The sequence below is a fragment of the Pseudoliparis swirei genome, chromosome 2 (assembly GCF_029220125.1).
Source record: "Pseudoliparis swirei isolate HS2019 ecotype Mariana Trench chromosome 2, NWPU_hadal_v1, whole genome shotgun sequence".
Taxonomy (NCBI): Eukaryota; Metazoa; Chordata; class Actinopteri; order Perciformes; family Liparidae; genus Pseudoliparis; species Pseudoliparis swirei.
The window spans coordinates 18,295,361-18,312,518 of record NC_079389.1 but is presented as its reverse complement, the minus strand read 5'-3'; the positions used below and the strand labels follow the sequence as shown (position 1 = coordinate 18,312,518).

Sequence of the window (17,158 nt, the reverse complement as noted above, 5' to 3'; positions counted from 1 at the left end):
ACAGTAATACACTATGCAAGCAGGTAACACCTCGAGTGTAACAACAACAAAAAGATTTGAATAGATCACAGAATGAACTTCTCTGTGCAGCAATACAGGAATATGAGCAATACAAGAAACACAAGATCAGCTGAAAAACATGTCATGTGCTATTGAGATTTATTTATGTATTATTATTTTAGCGCCACACCTATCTTCACCAGCAGATGGCGCTGTTGCACTAGGTCCTCCCACCTCCAGCTGTCATATATCCGCTGACAGCGACAGGACCGCAGCACAACTTACTATCTGCGTGGGTCTCTCCGGGTGTCTCTGAACCGGGCGGTGACGGTGTGACAATGGAGCACAACCAAAGAGACGCAAACAAACAGCCCAACCGAGTCCCCTCCAGCGGCGGCCCGTCAGGAGAACCCCGATGTGAGCGGACACCTGAGGATCCGAACCGGGACTCACCTGACAGCGGGAACCCACAGCCGACCGGCAGAGAGCCGCAGTAGTGAGTTTAACACGACGTGACACTGACGTGTTGCTGGGTTTTTAATACCGACACACACAATAGACGAGGTCAGTAAACGCTTCAAAGCGAGCGCGAGGCGGAACTCAGTTAGTGTAACATGTCACGAGTTAATGAAGCTTTTATTACGGAATAGTGCATGTTTCATGTTGTATGGACTCTATAATAAAATAAATAATAATGCTCCTGACTTTCACTTTCGTTTCACATGACGAGTGGGAAATGGTGCCTTCACTGTTTACCGGAAATCCCAATTGTCTTAAAGAACCACAAACGTGAGCTCTGACTTAAGGGACATTTTTAGTGTCTTCGTTTTTTAACATTAAATTGAATCGTTGGCTGGAAAAATAAAAGATTATAGAAACATTACTTATAACTTCAACGCAACAGTAATGTTATGTTTATTTGATAAACAACAGCTGCTTGGAGCTTTTTACTTTCAGTTTCCTTATCTCAGTTGAAGGCAGAAAACTATATTAGGATGTTTTAGTTTCTCATGAAAGCAGCTTTTTAATATATCACGTTTTATAAACTGAATGATGGTGTATACTTTTATATATAATACCATCATGTTGTGGAATGTGTAACACACTTTTACTCAAATACTCAAGTAAAGCAATGTTATCGTGATTTTGTTACATCTTAGTGTGTAAAAGACCTTGAGTGCCTTGAAAGGTGCCTTATAAAAAAAAATTTATTAAAAATTAAATGTTGCTGAGTTCATCAGAATACTTTGTATAAAATAGTTTGAAAAACTCGGATTTATCTCTCGGGTCATAATAACCCTCACCTGAGCAGATACAAAAGTAATGTCACCACTAAGGCCACTAGAGGGCGCTGTACGTCAGAGAAAGCCAGCAAGACGTAAAGAGCGAAGCAGGAAGTAAAAGCCTTGTGACGCACTGGCTGCTCGTGGGGGTTGATGTTTAGGTTCAGGTTCAGGCTGTTTCATTTGTACCCGTTGGTCGACTTGGTTCGCAGTGGACAGTGAGGCTTTCATCTCCACAAACATTACAAATCAACACAAAAAAAAGAAGACAGACATGATGAGAGTACACAAAGCCACAAATCAGTGTTATAATTTGTTCACCTGAAAGATAGTGGCTGGAACGAAACTTTTGAAACCGCTGTGTTCTGCACCGTAGTACTAAATACCTCCGTGTAGAGGGAAGAAGCTGAAATCATGTGTATTCTTTAACCTTTTACAGGCCTTCAAACCATGACACCAAATAAAAAGATCAAATTGATTCAATAAAAGTTTGATAAAATAAGTCCATCATGGTTTTGTCAATGTGGAAACAAAAAATATGAAAGTTTCCTCAAACAAAAGAAACATCGGTGCCCCTTTTTTCACATGGCTTCACAGTTTGCATCAAAATTCAGTTTTAGGTCAATAATTGTCTAAGATATTTGTAGGATTCAACACATTCCCCTTCTGACCCTGAATGGATACGACCTCGTGTGTGTGGGCATGTTTCCTCAAATCAATTATCATGTCTTTAGTTTTGGATTTGTTTAATTGAAGATAGGACTCCTCACACACTTCAGAGTCGTGGTTGACCAGACTGGATGGTCTCATCACCCTGGAGCCGACTAACAATAACCAGAATCCAGATGTTTTCTGGATTTCTTCCACAATCACTGAATATATCCCATAATTCTAATTGATACATTTGCATATTACACAGTGTCATTCATTGGATATCATATAATCCATACAGATAACACATAACCCAGCATATGCTGCCAATTGAACAGCAAAGGGTTTGTAATAACAAGGGACATTTATCCCTAAATGAGGATGTTTTCATCTTGTTTTACATCAAGAAAATAGTTTAATGTCTTTGTTTTTCTGTACAAACAACGGCGACAAGTTTATAGCCCACAAATACGGTTTGAAATGAACCAACATATGATTATAGCAAGAAATATCGAATCAGAGAATAGGTAAACAAGACGAAACATATTATTTACCAGGCGTTAGATTAGATATAACTTTATCAGTCCCACAGTGGGGAAATTGCAGGATCACAGCAGCGGGTGCACATTAGAGCATTAATAAAAGATAAAGATAAAACACAAAAAACAATAACAATACTAAACACCAATACTAAAATAATAAATATACAGAGGAAACAAAATACATACGCAAGGCAGTGACCGAAGTGAAATTTCAGCCGGTTAAAGTGTCCAGGATAAAGTGCGGAGTTTGCCAAGATCTCCAGCGACCTACTGCAGTTAAGTCTACATTTTCTTTTTTTTACAGCCTGCTTGACCCCTAACGAGCTGTTTTATGTCTCTGTCCCTGTCTCAGCTCAGCCGGATACACCATGATCCCTCCAAATGAGTCCAAGAGAGACAAGCTCCTCAGAGGTAGGCTGACGCTCTCCTCCGCCTGCCCGTATCACCTTGATCTTCGTACAACATTTGAAGTTCCTTTCCCCAAGTACTGACGCTCTGCGTTGCTCTAGATGTTCAGAAAGAAGAGGAGACTTGCAAGCGATGGAAAGAGGCAAACCGAGTTCACACTGTGCACATGACTCCAGAGACGCTGGGTAAACCAGAAGCACACCCAACGCAAAAACCATCATCAAGCGTTTAGAAAACGTTGTTCTCGGTTATTGCTCATTGCACATTACTGATACCAGGTAATGCGCCGTTTACTTTATCCAGGTGGCAGCGCAACATTGTCTGAAGCCAGAGAGAGGCAGCAGACAGACTTACGCTACTCCAAACAGCAGAAGATGGTATTTCATGACTTTTGCCGTATGACCACACGTCCTGTTGGCCAGGTCAACCGGTTCACAGACACCTCAGCAATATTAGACTTAGCAGGGCCGGGCGATAATTCGATTATGATCATTTTCAATGTAAGAACATCGTGATTAAGTCCATTGAGATGTCGTAATATACAGTGTATAATATTTATTGAATAACCAGAAATAAATGGAATCTCACGATGTGTGTTGTTATCGAGATATGAAATTACTGATATTGTGAACATAATGGAGGATTTTGGCCTTATCGCCCAGTCCTAATTTGAACACAGCATTTTAGGGATGCAGTAAATATGTTTCAGAGGGGATAACGGATCCTTTTTCTTTTCTGTATTGGCAGACTTGCAAATAAATATTGAATATGTTTTGTTGTCGTTTCAAGCTGAAAAAGATAGATTCGGACAGGAAGAAGAGACAAGAGGAGGAGGAGGAGTACCAGAAGATGAAAGATATACAGAGGGAGAAGGTGAGACCCAGATTGAAATAACAAGAATGATGCGTGCTTTGGCCTTTAAACTAAACCATTGTTCAATTTATCGTACTTTAAAAAAAAAAAATTTAAATCAATTGCCACCTCTTCTGTTTAGATTTCAGTTACATCACTTATCATCACGATATGAGGAAACACATTTTATATATTTAACACCCTTTGGGGAGTTATTGGCGATGGAAGCCTCGACCCTTCCGATCTGTCCGTATTTCAGTCGGCGCGGGGGTTTCCTGTAGTTCCCAGAATTCTTTTTGACAAACCCCAGAGTTCCATGTCAGGAATGCGCTGCTCTCAGCCACGGGCTGTGAGAGTCGGTGGGAAGAGCCAGAGCAATAGTGGGAGTTTCTCCAGCGAAGAGTTGCACCACTTACTCAGAATGTGGCATGACTTATGGCTGCATGTATGCATCATGGTCCAGGAGTTCAGCAGAAAACGTCACACCGAGACCTCTTCTGTGAGGGAAATTCCTACTTGTAATTGTTGACTTGTGCAAAAATAAATATACTCTTTTAAAATAATTATTCAATTATTTTTTTTAAAGACAGCTTCAATAAGAAAAGTCTTCAGCCTTTCTGTAAAAGAACTGGCCTGCTAATTAATGTAAGTCAACGTTTTGATTGTCATGCATGAGACTGTACAGGTGTACCGAATAAAGTGGACACTGAGTGTACAACAGGCAGGAAGGCGTGGGGAACCCTCGACAGTGGGCCCCTCGTGCTAAACACACCACAACCGAACAAAATACATACATTTCAGTCATTTTGGTCGTGGTGTTTTTGAGTAGTGGGAGGAAGATGTTTCACCCTCCCACTGCACAGCACCAGTTTGTCTTCCATCAGTGAGAGACAATATCCTTTCTAGCCTCTAGATGTCAGTAGAGTCAGGCATCCGCCTGAGACACCCCACCGGCATCAGGGCCACCCTGACTCTCGACGGCTCCCCACTCGGCTCTCAGACACATTCCACTCCGCCGCCTGGCCCCCGCGTACGGTCTAATCGTGGTTAATTGAGTGATCCAGTACCGTACAGTACCATGACCTCTATGAATGTCCCGGGTAATCCAGCTAATAAGACCGGGGCGCATGTGAAACAGCCACTTCTTTACTAGTCTGACAAGAGGCTGGCAGAAACACGCCTCTGGGTCATGCATCCATCCCGATACACTTTGGTTTGGGGTGGAAATTATGAAGCGTTCAAAACCACAAACATTGAGAATGCTCCAGCTCATCCCTGCTCCCGGCACGCCTCTCTGATTTGATTTGCCGTAAATGCACACGGTAACGGCTCACGGCGCTGAACACAACATGAAAATATAATTCAGAGACGAATGCTTTAGTCTCCATCCAGAAATTCAGTGCAATTAAAGAGGACTGGAAGGGAATCCCATCTCCTTGTATGACAACGGGACTGAGACAATTGGATGCGTCATCTTACAACATATCACATGAGGTATAATTGAGGGATGTTTCCGAAGAAGCTTGATCTTGTAGATTTTGTTTACGTCAATATTTTTTAAATACCACATCTTTAGACATGTGCCTCGTGGACTTTTTATTCATTTTGTGAACATGATTGAACCGTATCTTGGAATTAATTGATTATTTCGTTTATCCACAGGCTTTTTTTTAGGTTAAACATATATTTTTTAAAGTTATTCTTATGCAAATATGATCATCGTGAATTGGAAAGATGCGTTTTTCATGTCAGACAGCCACAATGACTTTTGAAGAAGTATGTCAACGTCATCTGTAAATAGTGTGCAAGAGAACACTTTGTTACTCTAGCAGTAATTGCAGCCCGTATAACATATATAATATAACACACATGTACTATATATATATATTAATGATCTATTAGTGCTGTGAAAGATAACGCGTTATGATTAAATTACAGGATTAATTAGTTAATTTTTTTTCACGCATGCGCAGAATGAGCTTCCAATACGTCTGTTGCTTGTCGTCTCTACAGCAGCATGTCATTTTGTCTCTATTATATATATATATATTAGGGCTGTGAAACGATTACAAATTTTAATCAAATTAATCACAGGTTTCTGTGGATTAATCATGATTAATCACATATTACCGATATTCTCGGTATATTTTTGTGAGAACATAAAGATTTATGACAAAAGACGGATATATACATGTATACATTCTTCTACACAATGGTGCTGCAACTCAGCAGTTCTCTTCCATATGGAACATTAATATATCTTCATCCTAAACAGAACGTTTAAACAAAAAATGTTTCTCTTTTTTGTCAACCATTAACTCCACCATGATACAATCTAAAGGCCTCTAGTCTTCCTTTATCAGCTGCTGAGGCAAACTAACGTGGGTTTTCTTCATGAACTGGGGCCATGATGAAAGGGACAGCGGGGACACCGCTGCAAAGCTGAAACTTAAAGGAATTGACGGAAGGGCACCACCAGGAGTGGAGCCTGCGGCTTCATGTGACTCAACACGGGAAACCTCACCGGCCCGGACAGGTGGACAGATTGACAAGTGACTTTTTTTTTGCTCGGTCCCGATGCGCGCGCACACACAGCTCTGCGGCGTGCGAGACGGAGAGCCGAGAAATGTTAACACGACACGTAGAGACAGAAATGACATGCTGCTGTGGAGATACGATCAACAACAGACGTTTAGTTTAATAAAAGAACAAAGACGTGCTATAGAGAACATGTCAGGGGTCGGGCCAATCTTTTTAATGTCATGCGATCTACCGACACTACGCCGCGATCGACTGGCAGGTCGCGATCGACGTGTTGAGACCCTGATCTACAGGAAGTAAAAGTCGTAACAAGGTTTCCGTAGGTGAACCTGCGGAAGGATCATTACCGATGAACAGACCGTCTGCATGAGAGCGGACAGAGTTCAGATTGAAGTGGTGTATTGGAAGCTCATTCTGCGCATGCGTTAAATGCGTAAACAAAAATTAACTAATTAATCCCGTAATTTAATCGTAACGCGTTAACGCGTTAATTTTCACAGCACTAATATATATACATGCACATCGTTGCATGGTGGCATCCGGGCGTGTGCTGTGGTGTGACTGCTGTCTGTGATGCATCGCAGGCTGAGCGCCTGGAGGAGAGGAAGCAGCAGGATGAGCAGAGGAGGAGGGAGCAGCTCAGCCAGGATCACTCCAGGTCAGCCCCGGATCAGGTTCCCTCGGCTCTCGTCACTGTGCTGTATTCTGTTGTTGTGTGTTGTGTTCTTTCTTGCTCTGCAGCATCGGGTGTCACAATACCCAGATCTCTCCAGAGGAAGCGCCCGATGTCTGACCTATAATTATCTCTGGATTTCTTTTTTGTTGGCAGTGAAAGCCAAATCAGCATATCAGGGGAATCGTGAAGAAAGGCTTCACCTCTGATTACCTTTTCAATCTTGGAAGTAGTCTTAGTAGACTAGTTTTTCTGGTCGTGTAAAATAAGAAATGATTTTCTGGCGAGTCCTCATTGAAGGTGCACCTCCATCAAGTTGTCTACAACCCTGCTAGTGACTCTGAGGCTGCACAGCAGTGCTAACGTGCTGACTAACCTGATAAAGGGCCCGTGTGTCACATTCAAAGGGAATGTATTAGCAGAAATGTAATATAATATTCACAACTACACTACCGTTCAAAAGTTTGGGATCACCCAGACAATTTCGTGTCTTCCATGAAAAATCACACTTTTATTCATCAAATGAATATAAAATATAGTCAAGACATTGACAAGGTTAGAAATAATGATTAATATTTGAAGTATTAATTTTGTTCTTCAAACTTCAAGCTCAAAGGAAGGCCAGTTGTATAGCTTATATCACCAGCATAACTGTTTTCAGCTGTGCTAACATAATTGCACAAGGGTTTTCTAATCAGATATTAGTCTTCTAAGGCGATTAGCAAACACAATGTACCATTAGAACACTGGAGTGATAGTTGATGGAAATGGGCCTCTATACACCAATGGAGATATTTCATTAGAAACCAGACGTTTCCACCTAGAATAGTCATTTACCACATTAACAATGTATAGAGTGTATTTCTGATTAATTTAATGTTATCTTTATTGAAAAAACAGTGCTTTTCTTTGAAAAATAAAGTCATTTCTAAGTGATCCCAAACTTTTGAACGGTAGTGTATATTTTCATTAGTTTATAAACATCGGAGATTAAGAATTGTTGTGTTTTCCTTGGACTGAGTCCTTCATAGCGACATAAGGAGCAGCTTCTCTTCACGGAGTCCCCCGTGTTGCACCGCCATGTTTCTCCACGCTTGTGGCACTGCGGTCACGTGACGACCACGGACTTGGAAAGGGAGGATGAGCCGTGGGAAATTCAGTTGGTTGCAATCTGCCACTACATCCTACTGCTGATGTTATTTGTAACTTTACCCAAACTCAAAGCCACCTTTAAACCTGCTGGTAGCGCTAGAGGAAAGGTCAGTAGGATGTCCATGTCTGGGTCCGAAAGTAATCACTTCTTCATTTCTCATAGGAAGATTGTCTAGAATATTGTGAATGAGTTTTTTCTTTTTTTTTGCAATTAAAAAACAAAAATGTCATGCATTCTGGAAATAAAAGCAATATTTTCAGTTGATTTTGTAATGAATCCAGAATGCATGATTTTTTGTTTTTAATTGCATTACAGAAAATATAGATTAGATTATAATTGACATTATCTTTTTAAATAACATTAATACCGAATACCTGGGTGATCTCGATTAGAGTACTTCAGGTCCTTTGCAGCCACAGAGGACATTACAACTGTTTTCACACTGAGTAGCACTCTCCGTGACGAGTGAACTGACTTTGACATGTAAAAACAGTGTAGTGCCCCTCTGAAATGACGTGGGATTTTGGATAATATATTGAAAGTACACATAATGATGATTTAGAGTTTCCTCCGTCTGCACAAGGTTTCCATGCTGTATTCTCCAACAGTGCAGCAGACCACTCTGAATCCATTACGCCGACAGTCGAGATGTTTTTGGAATATTAAATGGCCTGTCGAGTAGCATCTCTGGCTTCCTTACAAAAGAAACAAAGACAAGAGACAGCAGACCGATGTGTGAACCTGAAGAAACAATGAAGGGATTTAAGGAACGGGGCTGAGGAGCCGGAGCGGGACAGCGCCGCTCTTCACACGGGGAGCGCGGCGTCAACCTTGGTCAACTTTGTGGGAATCCAGTACTGTCAGTATCCGAGGCCTGCGGAGCATCTGTGGAGTAAACAAAGACTCCTCCATACCTTATGTATCTGTGTGTGTGTGTGTGTGTGTGTGTTTCCACGTTTGTCTTTTAGAAATGTGTAACTGCAAGACGGGCAATGTAACGTGTGTATTCGTTGTAGGAAGACCGAGCTCTTTCTGCAGAGGTTTGAGAGGACAGCCTCAGGTCCACCGGCACCCAGCTGTGCAGCGCACACGTCATCCAGGGTAAGCATGCAACCACCACCTACTGTGTGTGTGTGTGTGTGTGAGTGTGTGTGCGCACTTGTATGTGCTTTCACATGTTTTGTTTACACATACGGCATCAACCCGTGTGCATGTAGACCCTAGGAATAAAAACAGGCGTAGGACGGACATTCCCATTTATTTATCAATATATTGCGGTTAGTTTGGAGCAGAAACGATGTCCATTCTGCTCCTGTTCTGTTTCTATGATGTAGGCACGCACACACACACATACACACACACACTCACACACTCAAGTCAGTGCGTTTACATGATGGTATAATTCGAATCTTGCTTTAGTCGGACTCTGCTCTCTTTTGGGGGATCTGCTGTTATCCCAATATACATGGCAGTGAGTAATTCAAATCATTGGCCTTTGAAAGCATGTCATATCCGATACGATAGGCGGCGCTGTTTTCATTACAACTCGTGGTGATACAGCCATTTCCGCTTGACCTCTTCACCACGACCAACAACAACAACATCAACATTTCAAGAAAGATGGCGAACAGAGAGCAAGGCGAAGCTACATCCCTCTACTATTCTTGCATGATGTTAATAGTGACATTATCGTCTCTTTTCAACTTCCGGGTCACGACATGGGAGGGAGGGGGGAGGAGGGCGGCGGGATCTCAAGCATGCGCAAAGACGCAAAGTCCAGTTCCTAATCCAATTCACCGTTACATGCCGCGATAGTCGAATTATCAACCGGATCGGATCGAGTTATCCAGGGGTGTTAATCGGATCGTAGTCGGACCGCACATAGTCGAACAAAGGTGTTTACATGAAACGGATAATTCGATTTCAGTCCGACTAAGACAGATATTCGAATGCATGTAAACACGGTCAGTCACATGCTTGCTCTCCGAGTTCCAGGGTTCAGTGTTGAGTCTCGCATCTGTGGCTTTAGGGGTCAGGGTCTGAAGCCCTGTGGTAGTTCGCACCAATACAATCTGCCTTTGTAAGCCTTTGTTTCCTGAATAAATACTGTCGGGGTGCGGAGGTTTCATCGTGCGGGGGCCGCGCCGGGTATTGAGCGGTATCCCCAGTAGGCCGGGCGGGGTGAGGAGCAAGATCCCCCTGTAATTATCTCCTGGTCAGAGCCGGGGCACACAGCAGCACAGCAGGCTCATGGTCGTGGAAAAAGGAAGTGTAAATACACCGAAGAAGAGGCCACTGGTCTTCCTCTCCCTTGCCTCTGGATGCCGTCGGTCTGTCATCTCCTTTCCCTCTCTTTTTGTTTTCACCGCTTCCTCTTCTCAGCCTCTCTTCCTCTCTGCATGTTTGTTTTCCTGGGAGGGAACGAGTGGACGGCGGAGTTCAAGGGACTTCCCAGAGTTCACGCTGAGCAGAGACGGAGACAAAACACGACAGAGGACAGAACACAGAACAAGAACCTGGGGGAAACCCAAGCTCCCCGACAGCCAATCACACGGCACGTCAGTGCAAAAGAGGGCAACCCTCGTTTCGAATATCTTTCCTCTTAGTGCCAATCTTTTTTTGTGTGTGCGTGGGGGGGGGGGGGGGGTAGCTGCGGCTATAATGAATGTTCGACTCAATAGCTGCTGTAAATCCTAAATACGAAGAGGTCGCAGGTATTTTTAGCTCGGAAAATGGATTCATCGGAGACTGTTGACAGCTTCTGTCTGACGCGGTGCTAATAGTTCATCCACCCGGCTTCGTGTCTGACAGTGATGTTTCACCAGAGGAGAAGAAGAGTGTGCAGGAAACCGCCCCGAGAGCACACACACACACACACACACACACACACTGTCCACTCCACACTATCCGGCTGCGAGCGGATTCTGTGGTGACGGACAGCGCTGTTAAAACTGCACACGCAGCTCCCTCGGTGGACGGAGGAAATGTTTTCTTTCTGGGCTTTTTCTCATCATTGTGCTCTTGGTCTCTCTTCGTTTTCACCAGACATAAGTGTGTGTGTGTGTGTGTATTTGAGAGAGAGAGAGAGACCTTGGGTCAAACTGGTGAAGAAAGAAACAGAAAGCAGTCAGTTACAGGAAGAAAGAAGTCTCTTGTTTTATGGTGTGACCCACACCCCCACACGCACACACACACACACACACTGATGAGTTAAATGGATTACACAGTTCACTGGGTGATTCCAGGGTAACAGACAGCAACAGAGACTTTCGCCTCCACATCTCACTTTGTCTCAACTCGCTTTGTCTCCTCGCCGATGACGTCTTCTCGTCGCCCGTCTTCTCGTCTCCACTCATCTCATCTCCTGCCTCCTCCTCTCCCTTCTTCTTTTCTCGTCTTTCCTTCATTGTTTCCTTTTCCTTTCTCGCCTTATTGTCTTCTTGCCTGAACTTGCCTGTTTTGTCTCCTCTCATCCTGTCCTATCTTCTTTAATCTTCTCTCCTTTCACATCCTTTCCATGCCTCTATTCCTTTTCTTACCCTTTTACCTTAGAATGTATTTCCTTCCGTTATTCATTTCCGGCCATCCACTTCCTGCTGCTTCCGTCTCCTCTTTTCCCATTTACATCCCTCTCCTTTCCTCTAATTGTCTTTCCTTCCCTCTTCTCTCATTTCCTTGCCTCTCCCTCTCCTCTCCTCTCTCAGACTCTCCCAGGCTGCAGCTCTCCCAGAGAGACGTCACCGATTAGAAGTTGAAAGCTTGCGGCTGTCAAACATCTTGATGTGTTTTTTACTGGGACCCTGGGATCTGTTGTTCCTTCTGCAATCACTCCATACGACAGATTGATCTCCCCTTCATATCCTCTATTTGTGGGAGGGTGTGTGTGGGTGTGTGTGTGTGTGTCTGAGCGGGAGATTTTATGCTCAGCTTTGATGGGAGCACAGAGCGCTCACACAGGTGGGCTCTGTGCTCCTTCTTTCTCTTGTGCCATCCTAAATAATCACCTCCTTGACCCCCCCCCCCCCCCCCCCCCGAGACACAACAGCAGAGAGAGAGAGACCGTGGGTCAAACTATGGTGGAGAAAGAAATAGAAAGCAGTCAGTTACAGTAATAAATAGGTGTGAGGGTTACAGGTACTCGTACCCAAAAGCACGACTCGGAAACAGGTATACGGGAGGAAGATCTTTACTTGTCAATTCAGGCAGAGTCAAAACCAGGTGGTCTGTCCAATAGGGCAACAAATCCAAAAAGGGGGCAGGCAAAAATTTTAAGTCGGGTAAACAGGCAAACAGGGTCGGAACAGGCAGATCAGAATTAGTATTTCCAATTTACTGGAGAGCTTGGCAAGGACACACAAGACAATCTGGCAGAGGACAAGTGGAAGTGAGGGGCTAATGAGGGGATGGGCTGCAGGTGAGAAGGGCATGAGGACCAGGTGAAGGGAATGAGAGACAATCAGGTGAGGATGACAGGAGAGTTCATTAAGCAGACAGGATAAATACAACTATTAAGGTGGAGAAGTCGTGACAAGAAGTCTCTTGTTTCCCGGTGGAACACACACAGTAACACATTGAGACAGAAAATAAAGAGATTCATACTTTTAAATAAAATAAACATAATTCAGTTTATATTTGAGTTATTTAAATGTTCTTTGAGAAATTGGCTATTCAACATGTTACCAAGTTCTCGACCCGGACACGCTGCGTTATAACTGATTCAACAGAACTGGTTATTGCACAAGCCAAGAAACAAACTTTTTGAACCTCCACCTCCTGTGTTTCATTTGGCCATCTATCTCTTTATTTAGGGTGTCACCGTTTGTTTTCACATTTCAGTATTATTCTGCATATGCTGCTGATATTATGCTCACACTCTTACTGCAATCCTCCTCTTTGCTCTGCTCAGCATTTTCAGATTGTGCTTTGTTCATACGTATTTCATGCGTTTGCTTTGCCATATATGACTATTTTGCTTTGGGTGTCACTCGTTCCCACGCCCTGATCCTTACAGAGCGATCTTATCTGCTTCGATGTAGCATCTCCAAATACCTGACATTCAGCAGAGCCGCCAAAGGCACCCGTGGAGTTTTTTCATGTTAAATATAGACCTCTGATGGTTACGCTGCTCAATCACAATGCATGTATTTCACAGTTTCCAAAAGGCAAAAAAACCCGAAGCTATCTTTCATATTTTGAATCAACTTTTTTTGGGGGGCAGAGCGAGGCCGTGGAGGGTAACCAGAGAGAGGAGTCGAAAGGTAGAGACGTACAGCAGGATCACAGGAGGTATGTGCAACATGTATAGTATACACACTGGTATATGTTATATTCAATTATGGTTCTGTCTCTAAGCCAGACAGAACCCCCCCCCCCCCCCCCCCCGCTGCCGCTCACTGCCATTTAGAGCCTGCCGGCGTGCAACATTATAAAGTTCATCGTGAGCTTGATTCATTCTATCTTAACAGGGTGAACCAAGCCTTTCTGGACAATCTCGAGGGTCAGCCCGGGGGGAGCGAGAAGGAGACAAAGGAGGGTTTTGGACACCAGCCGTCGAACCCCCCTGGACAACAACGGCCCCCCGCTCAGCTGAACCAACACCCAGATCAGAGCTCCTCCGACTGCTGGACAGATGATGCCGGTGAGCGGAGAGTCCGTCAGCTGTTTCTCGCGCCTTTATATTGATTTGTTCTTCGTCCGGCTCAACGCTGGTTAACTGAACCTAAATCTCACATGTGGCAAGAGTTGCCCACCTCATCCCTTCTCAGAAGGAAGACGGTTGAATCAAAGGATTCACACGCCTCGTGGAGGCAGGAAGTTATGCGCGGTACGCAGTGATACTGTCGCTCCCAGCATTCAAATCCTGCTGATACTTGTAGGTTGTTGGGAAACCTCTGTTTGTGTCTACGAGTGTGTAAGAAAGTATCTCTCCTCCTCCTGGACATAAACCTGTACGTGCTAGGGATCAACCCAAAAGAAGAAAACGCATGTTAACTGTAGTTTGTAGACGGGAAACGGAGAACACGGGCATACAATAAAAGCCTGACACACACACACACACACACACACACAAACACACACAAACACACACGCTCACACACATAACACACTGAATGTAATTTGGCTCCTGTCCATAGAGGACAATTCTCTGGAATCGTGGCCATATTGACAGACTCTCGGCCTGCAGCCAAACGAGAACATTCCCGTCCGTCGACACTTGGCCCGGCTTCACATACCGAGTGTGATAGCTGATTGGCTGCCACAACAGAGGCAAGAACTCAACCTGAACACCATTACCTGCTGCTCTTAACAGTTTACTGCTGCTGCACGTCTGCATGCGTCACTCCTTCTTTCTATAATTTATTCTTCCCCTTGTTTCACTTTTTAATGCTCGTTATAATCAAAATATTGAAAACTGGACTCTTATGGCACTTAAATGGGACACATTGTGCTCCTTTTCAGGTTCATGCTTGGGTTTGGGTTCACCACGAGGACATCTGTACATGCTTTAATGTCAAACAATCTAAAATAACTATTATTTTACTCATACTGTCAATCTGAATATGCCTGTGTTCACCCCTCTGTCTGTAACGCTCCGTTTTAGCGCCCGTCTCTTTAAGTCCCCTTCCCAAAAAGAAGCCCAGTCGTCTCTTGAGTGGAGATACTCAGATGAGGATTGGTATTTTCTTGTGAGCATGTACAGTATGTGACAAAGGAAGTGGAGCCAAATCTGATTGGCTTGTTGAATCACCTGTTTTCTGAGCTAGGCAGCCATGTTCTCAGTTTGCGGCTTTTTTTTATTTTTTAGGCACTCCAGGTGTATAGATGCATGTGCACAAGTACAGCTGTTAATGATACGTGCCCTTAAAGTGACATCTAAGTGACAAGTTAGAGTCCAATTAAATTCATGCCTTTTTCTTGTCTGTCGAAATGAACTTTCAAAAGAGGTCGGTCAAAAAATCACGTATTTTGCAGTGCATGACCCGTCCTGTGTCTGGTAGCACGGCTCTTATCTGTCCATCCGACCAGAAGCCACAGCGGGGCCATTACACAAGTGCGAGCGTCAAGATAAATTACCCAAGAGCATCTCAAACCCTCCATCCTGGCACTGCCGGTGCTGCGGGTACAATCCTGCATGTCGGAATCCCACAATATCTTCGATCCCCGTCGGGCTGCGTCCGCCACCTCCGGTCTGTGTTCCGCCAGCAGGCTGATGGGATCTTTCCGTGCCGTCCGTCACGACTCCCGGAGCCAATCTCCTGCACGATCTCGTCCGTCCCTCGCTGTTGCTTAGGCCTGCATTTGAACCGGAGCAGCCTGCGGCCGGGAGAAGACACCGGGCGTCTGATTCCAGACGATGTGGCTCGCTGAATGGAAGAGATGCCAAAGTGGTCAGAAAGAAGAGCTTCCAAGCCGCCTGAAAGATGTGACTGCAGTATTTTTTTTCCTTCTCATTGAAGTGGATTTTTTTAATGAAACAAAATGCATTTTGGGGATTGCCTCACAGATCATGTGTGTGCAAATATTCAACCAAATAAGATAGCTCAACCCCAACAAGAAAAGATTAAAACATGTGTCCCACTGCTGGGCATGAGCATGACAATCACAGAGACGTCTTTTCAACAAGGGCCTCACGGGAACAATGATTAATAAAGTGGGATCCATGAGGATGATTTCTTTCCTGTGTGCTTTCCAGATCCAGATTATGATTGGGCCTTGGAGGAATTGATGACCAGCTTTCCAGACTACAACAGGGCCTTCCTGGAGGACATCCTGGACCAATGCAACAGCGATTACGAGGAGGCCTTCACACTGCTGAATATACGTTGAATTAAATGTTATGCGTGCTTAAATGGGAGGACCGTCTCTCTCTTAATATTGAGTTTGACACTTGGGGGGGGGTTGAGCCAAGTGAAAATTATAACCAGCGTTCACGAGGATAAAGACTATGGCGGTGGATGTAAACGCTGAAAGCTGCATCAAACATATACCTACAGAGCAGCGAGTGCTGCTTTTAATCTGTGTTTGATTAAGCCATTAATCATTGCGCGCTTGCTGTCTTGTATCTGTCTGCATGCACTCGTGAGTCACGTCGGGCCTTCGCCCTGACGAAGAGTTGAATTGATGTTCGTTTTCGCCAGTTTAGCTGAAGGTCATCGTCGTGACTCACAATCGTCAGATCATATGCGGGACGCTTAATCAAAACCGTGTGCGCAGATGGAAGAGAGCTCTCCCCACATACGTGATGCTTTTTGTTTGTCTTATAATCAAAGTCACATGGGACGTATCTATTGCAGGATTCTTCGGGACAACAAAAGATTTTTTAAATATCCAAATGGGATTTTCTGCACGAAAAAGGTTTTGAGCACGAAAGCTTTGGAGGACTTCAATAAAACAGCTTCTTGTGAACGCTGTCATGACCCGGAGTTTCTGTCTTGTTTTGTGTCTTATTTTGAAGTCCTTGTGTCATCTGTCTCCCTGTGATTGTCTGCCCTGGTCCTGATTGTTTCCACCTGTGTGATTACTGGCCCCGCCCTCATTGTGTCCACCTGTGTCTCGTTCCCCGATGTCCAATCACCTCCGCCTGCCCGTGTATTTAAACCCTGTTCCTCTCATTCCCCAGGGTGGCTTCGTAATGTTTAGTTTGTCATACTGTTGATGTGTGTAACCTCTAAGTGGAGAATTAAATATTTCTTTGGAAGAAGTTGTCGGCTTTTGGGTCCTCTCTCGCTCTCGCTACGACATCCCGTGACAAACGCTCCGGGTTTGTGTGTCCAAGCTTTCTCTTTCATAAGCGGGAGGGGAACAGGGTGGCGTTTCCAGGTGGGCAGTTGGCACAGAGCTTCTGAAGCTGTAGATGTCGGCCTCCTAGCAACACTGATGCCGGGCAGCAGAGGTGCTCATCACCTGACCGAGGCCACAGAGAACAAAGGGGCCTCTCAGCGCAGGGGACCAGAAAGCCCCTCCTACTTCGGTATTAAGTCATGCAGGAGCCGTTTTACTTCTGATGTCATCGAGCAAATGTCTTTGCGCGTGAGCCTCAATTCTTTAAAAACAA

At 44.3% G+C, this 17,158-nt stretch overlaps 1 protein-coding gene across 1 annotated transcript; it reads left to right on the top strand.

Annotated features, from left to right (window-relative positions):
• The first annotated feature begins 284 nt into the window (after nucleotides 1–284).
• Nucleotides 285–16,807, top strand: epsti1 (epithelial stromal interaction 1). Its single transcript, XM_056431752.1, has 10 exons — nucleotides 285–496; nucleotides 2,829–2,887; nucleotides 2,986–3,069; nucleotides 3,188–3,261; nucleotides 3,674–3,757; nucleotides 6,862–6,935; nucleotides 9,120–9,204; nucleotides 13,322–13,389; nucleotides 13,569–13,741; nucleotides 15,797–16,807. The coding sequence occupies exons 1-10, from the start codon at nucleotides 339–341 to the stop codon at nucleotides 15,928–15,930; spliced, it is 993 nt and encodes a 330-aa protein (XP_056287727.1). The 5' UTR covers nucleotides 285–338; the 3' UTR covers nucleotides 15,931–16,807.
• The last annotated feature ends 351 nt before the right edge of the window (nucleotides 16,808–17,158 follow it).

Bases quoted from the DNA above. Each gene is read 5' to 3' on its own strand.
- epsti1 (XM_056431752.1), top strand. From the start codon at position 339: ATGGAGCACAACCAAAGAGACGCAAACAAACAGCCCAACCGAGTCCCC. The intron at 3,070-3,187 runs GTAAACCAGAAG...TACTTTATCCAG, and splicing joins CATGACTCCAGAGACGCTGG to GTGGCAGCGCAACATTGTCT. The intron at 13,742-15,796 runs GTGAGCGGAGAG...TGTGCTTTCCAG, and splicing joins CTGCTGGACAGATGATGCCG to ATCCAGATTATGATTGGGCC.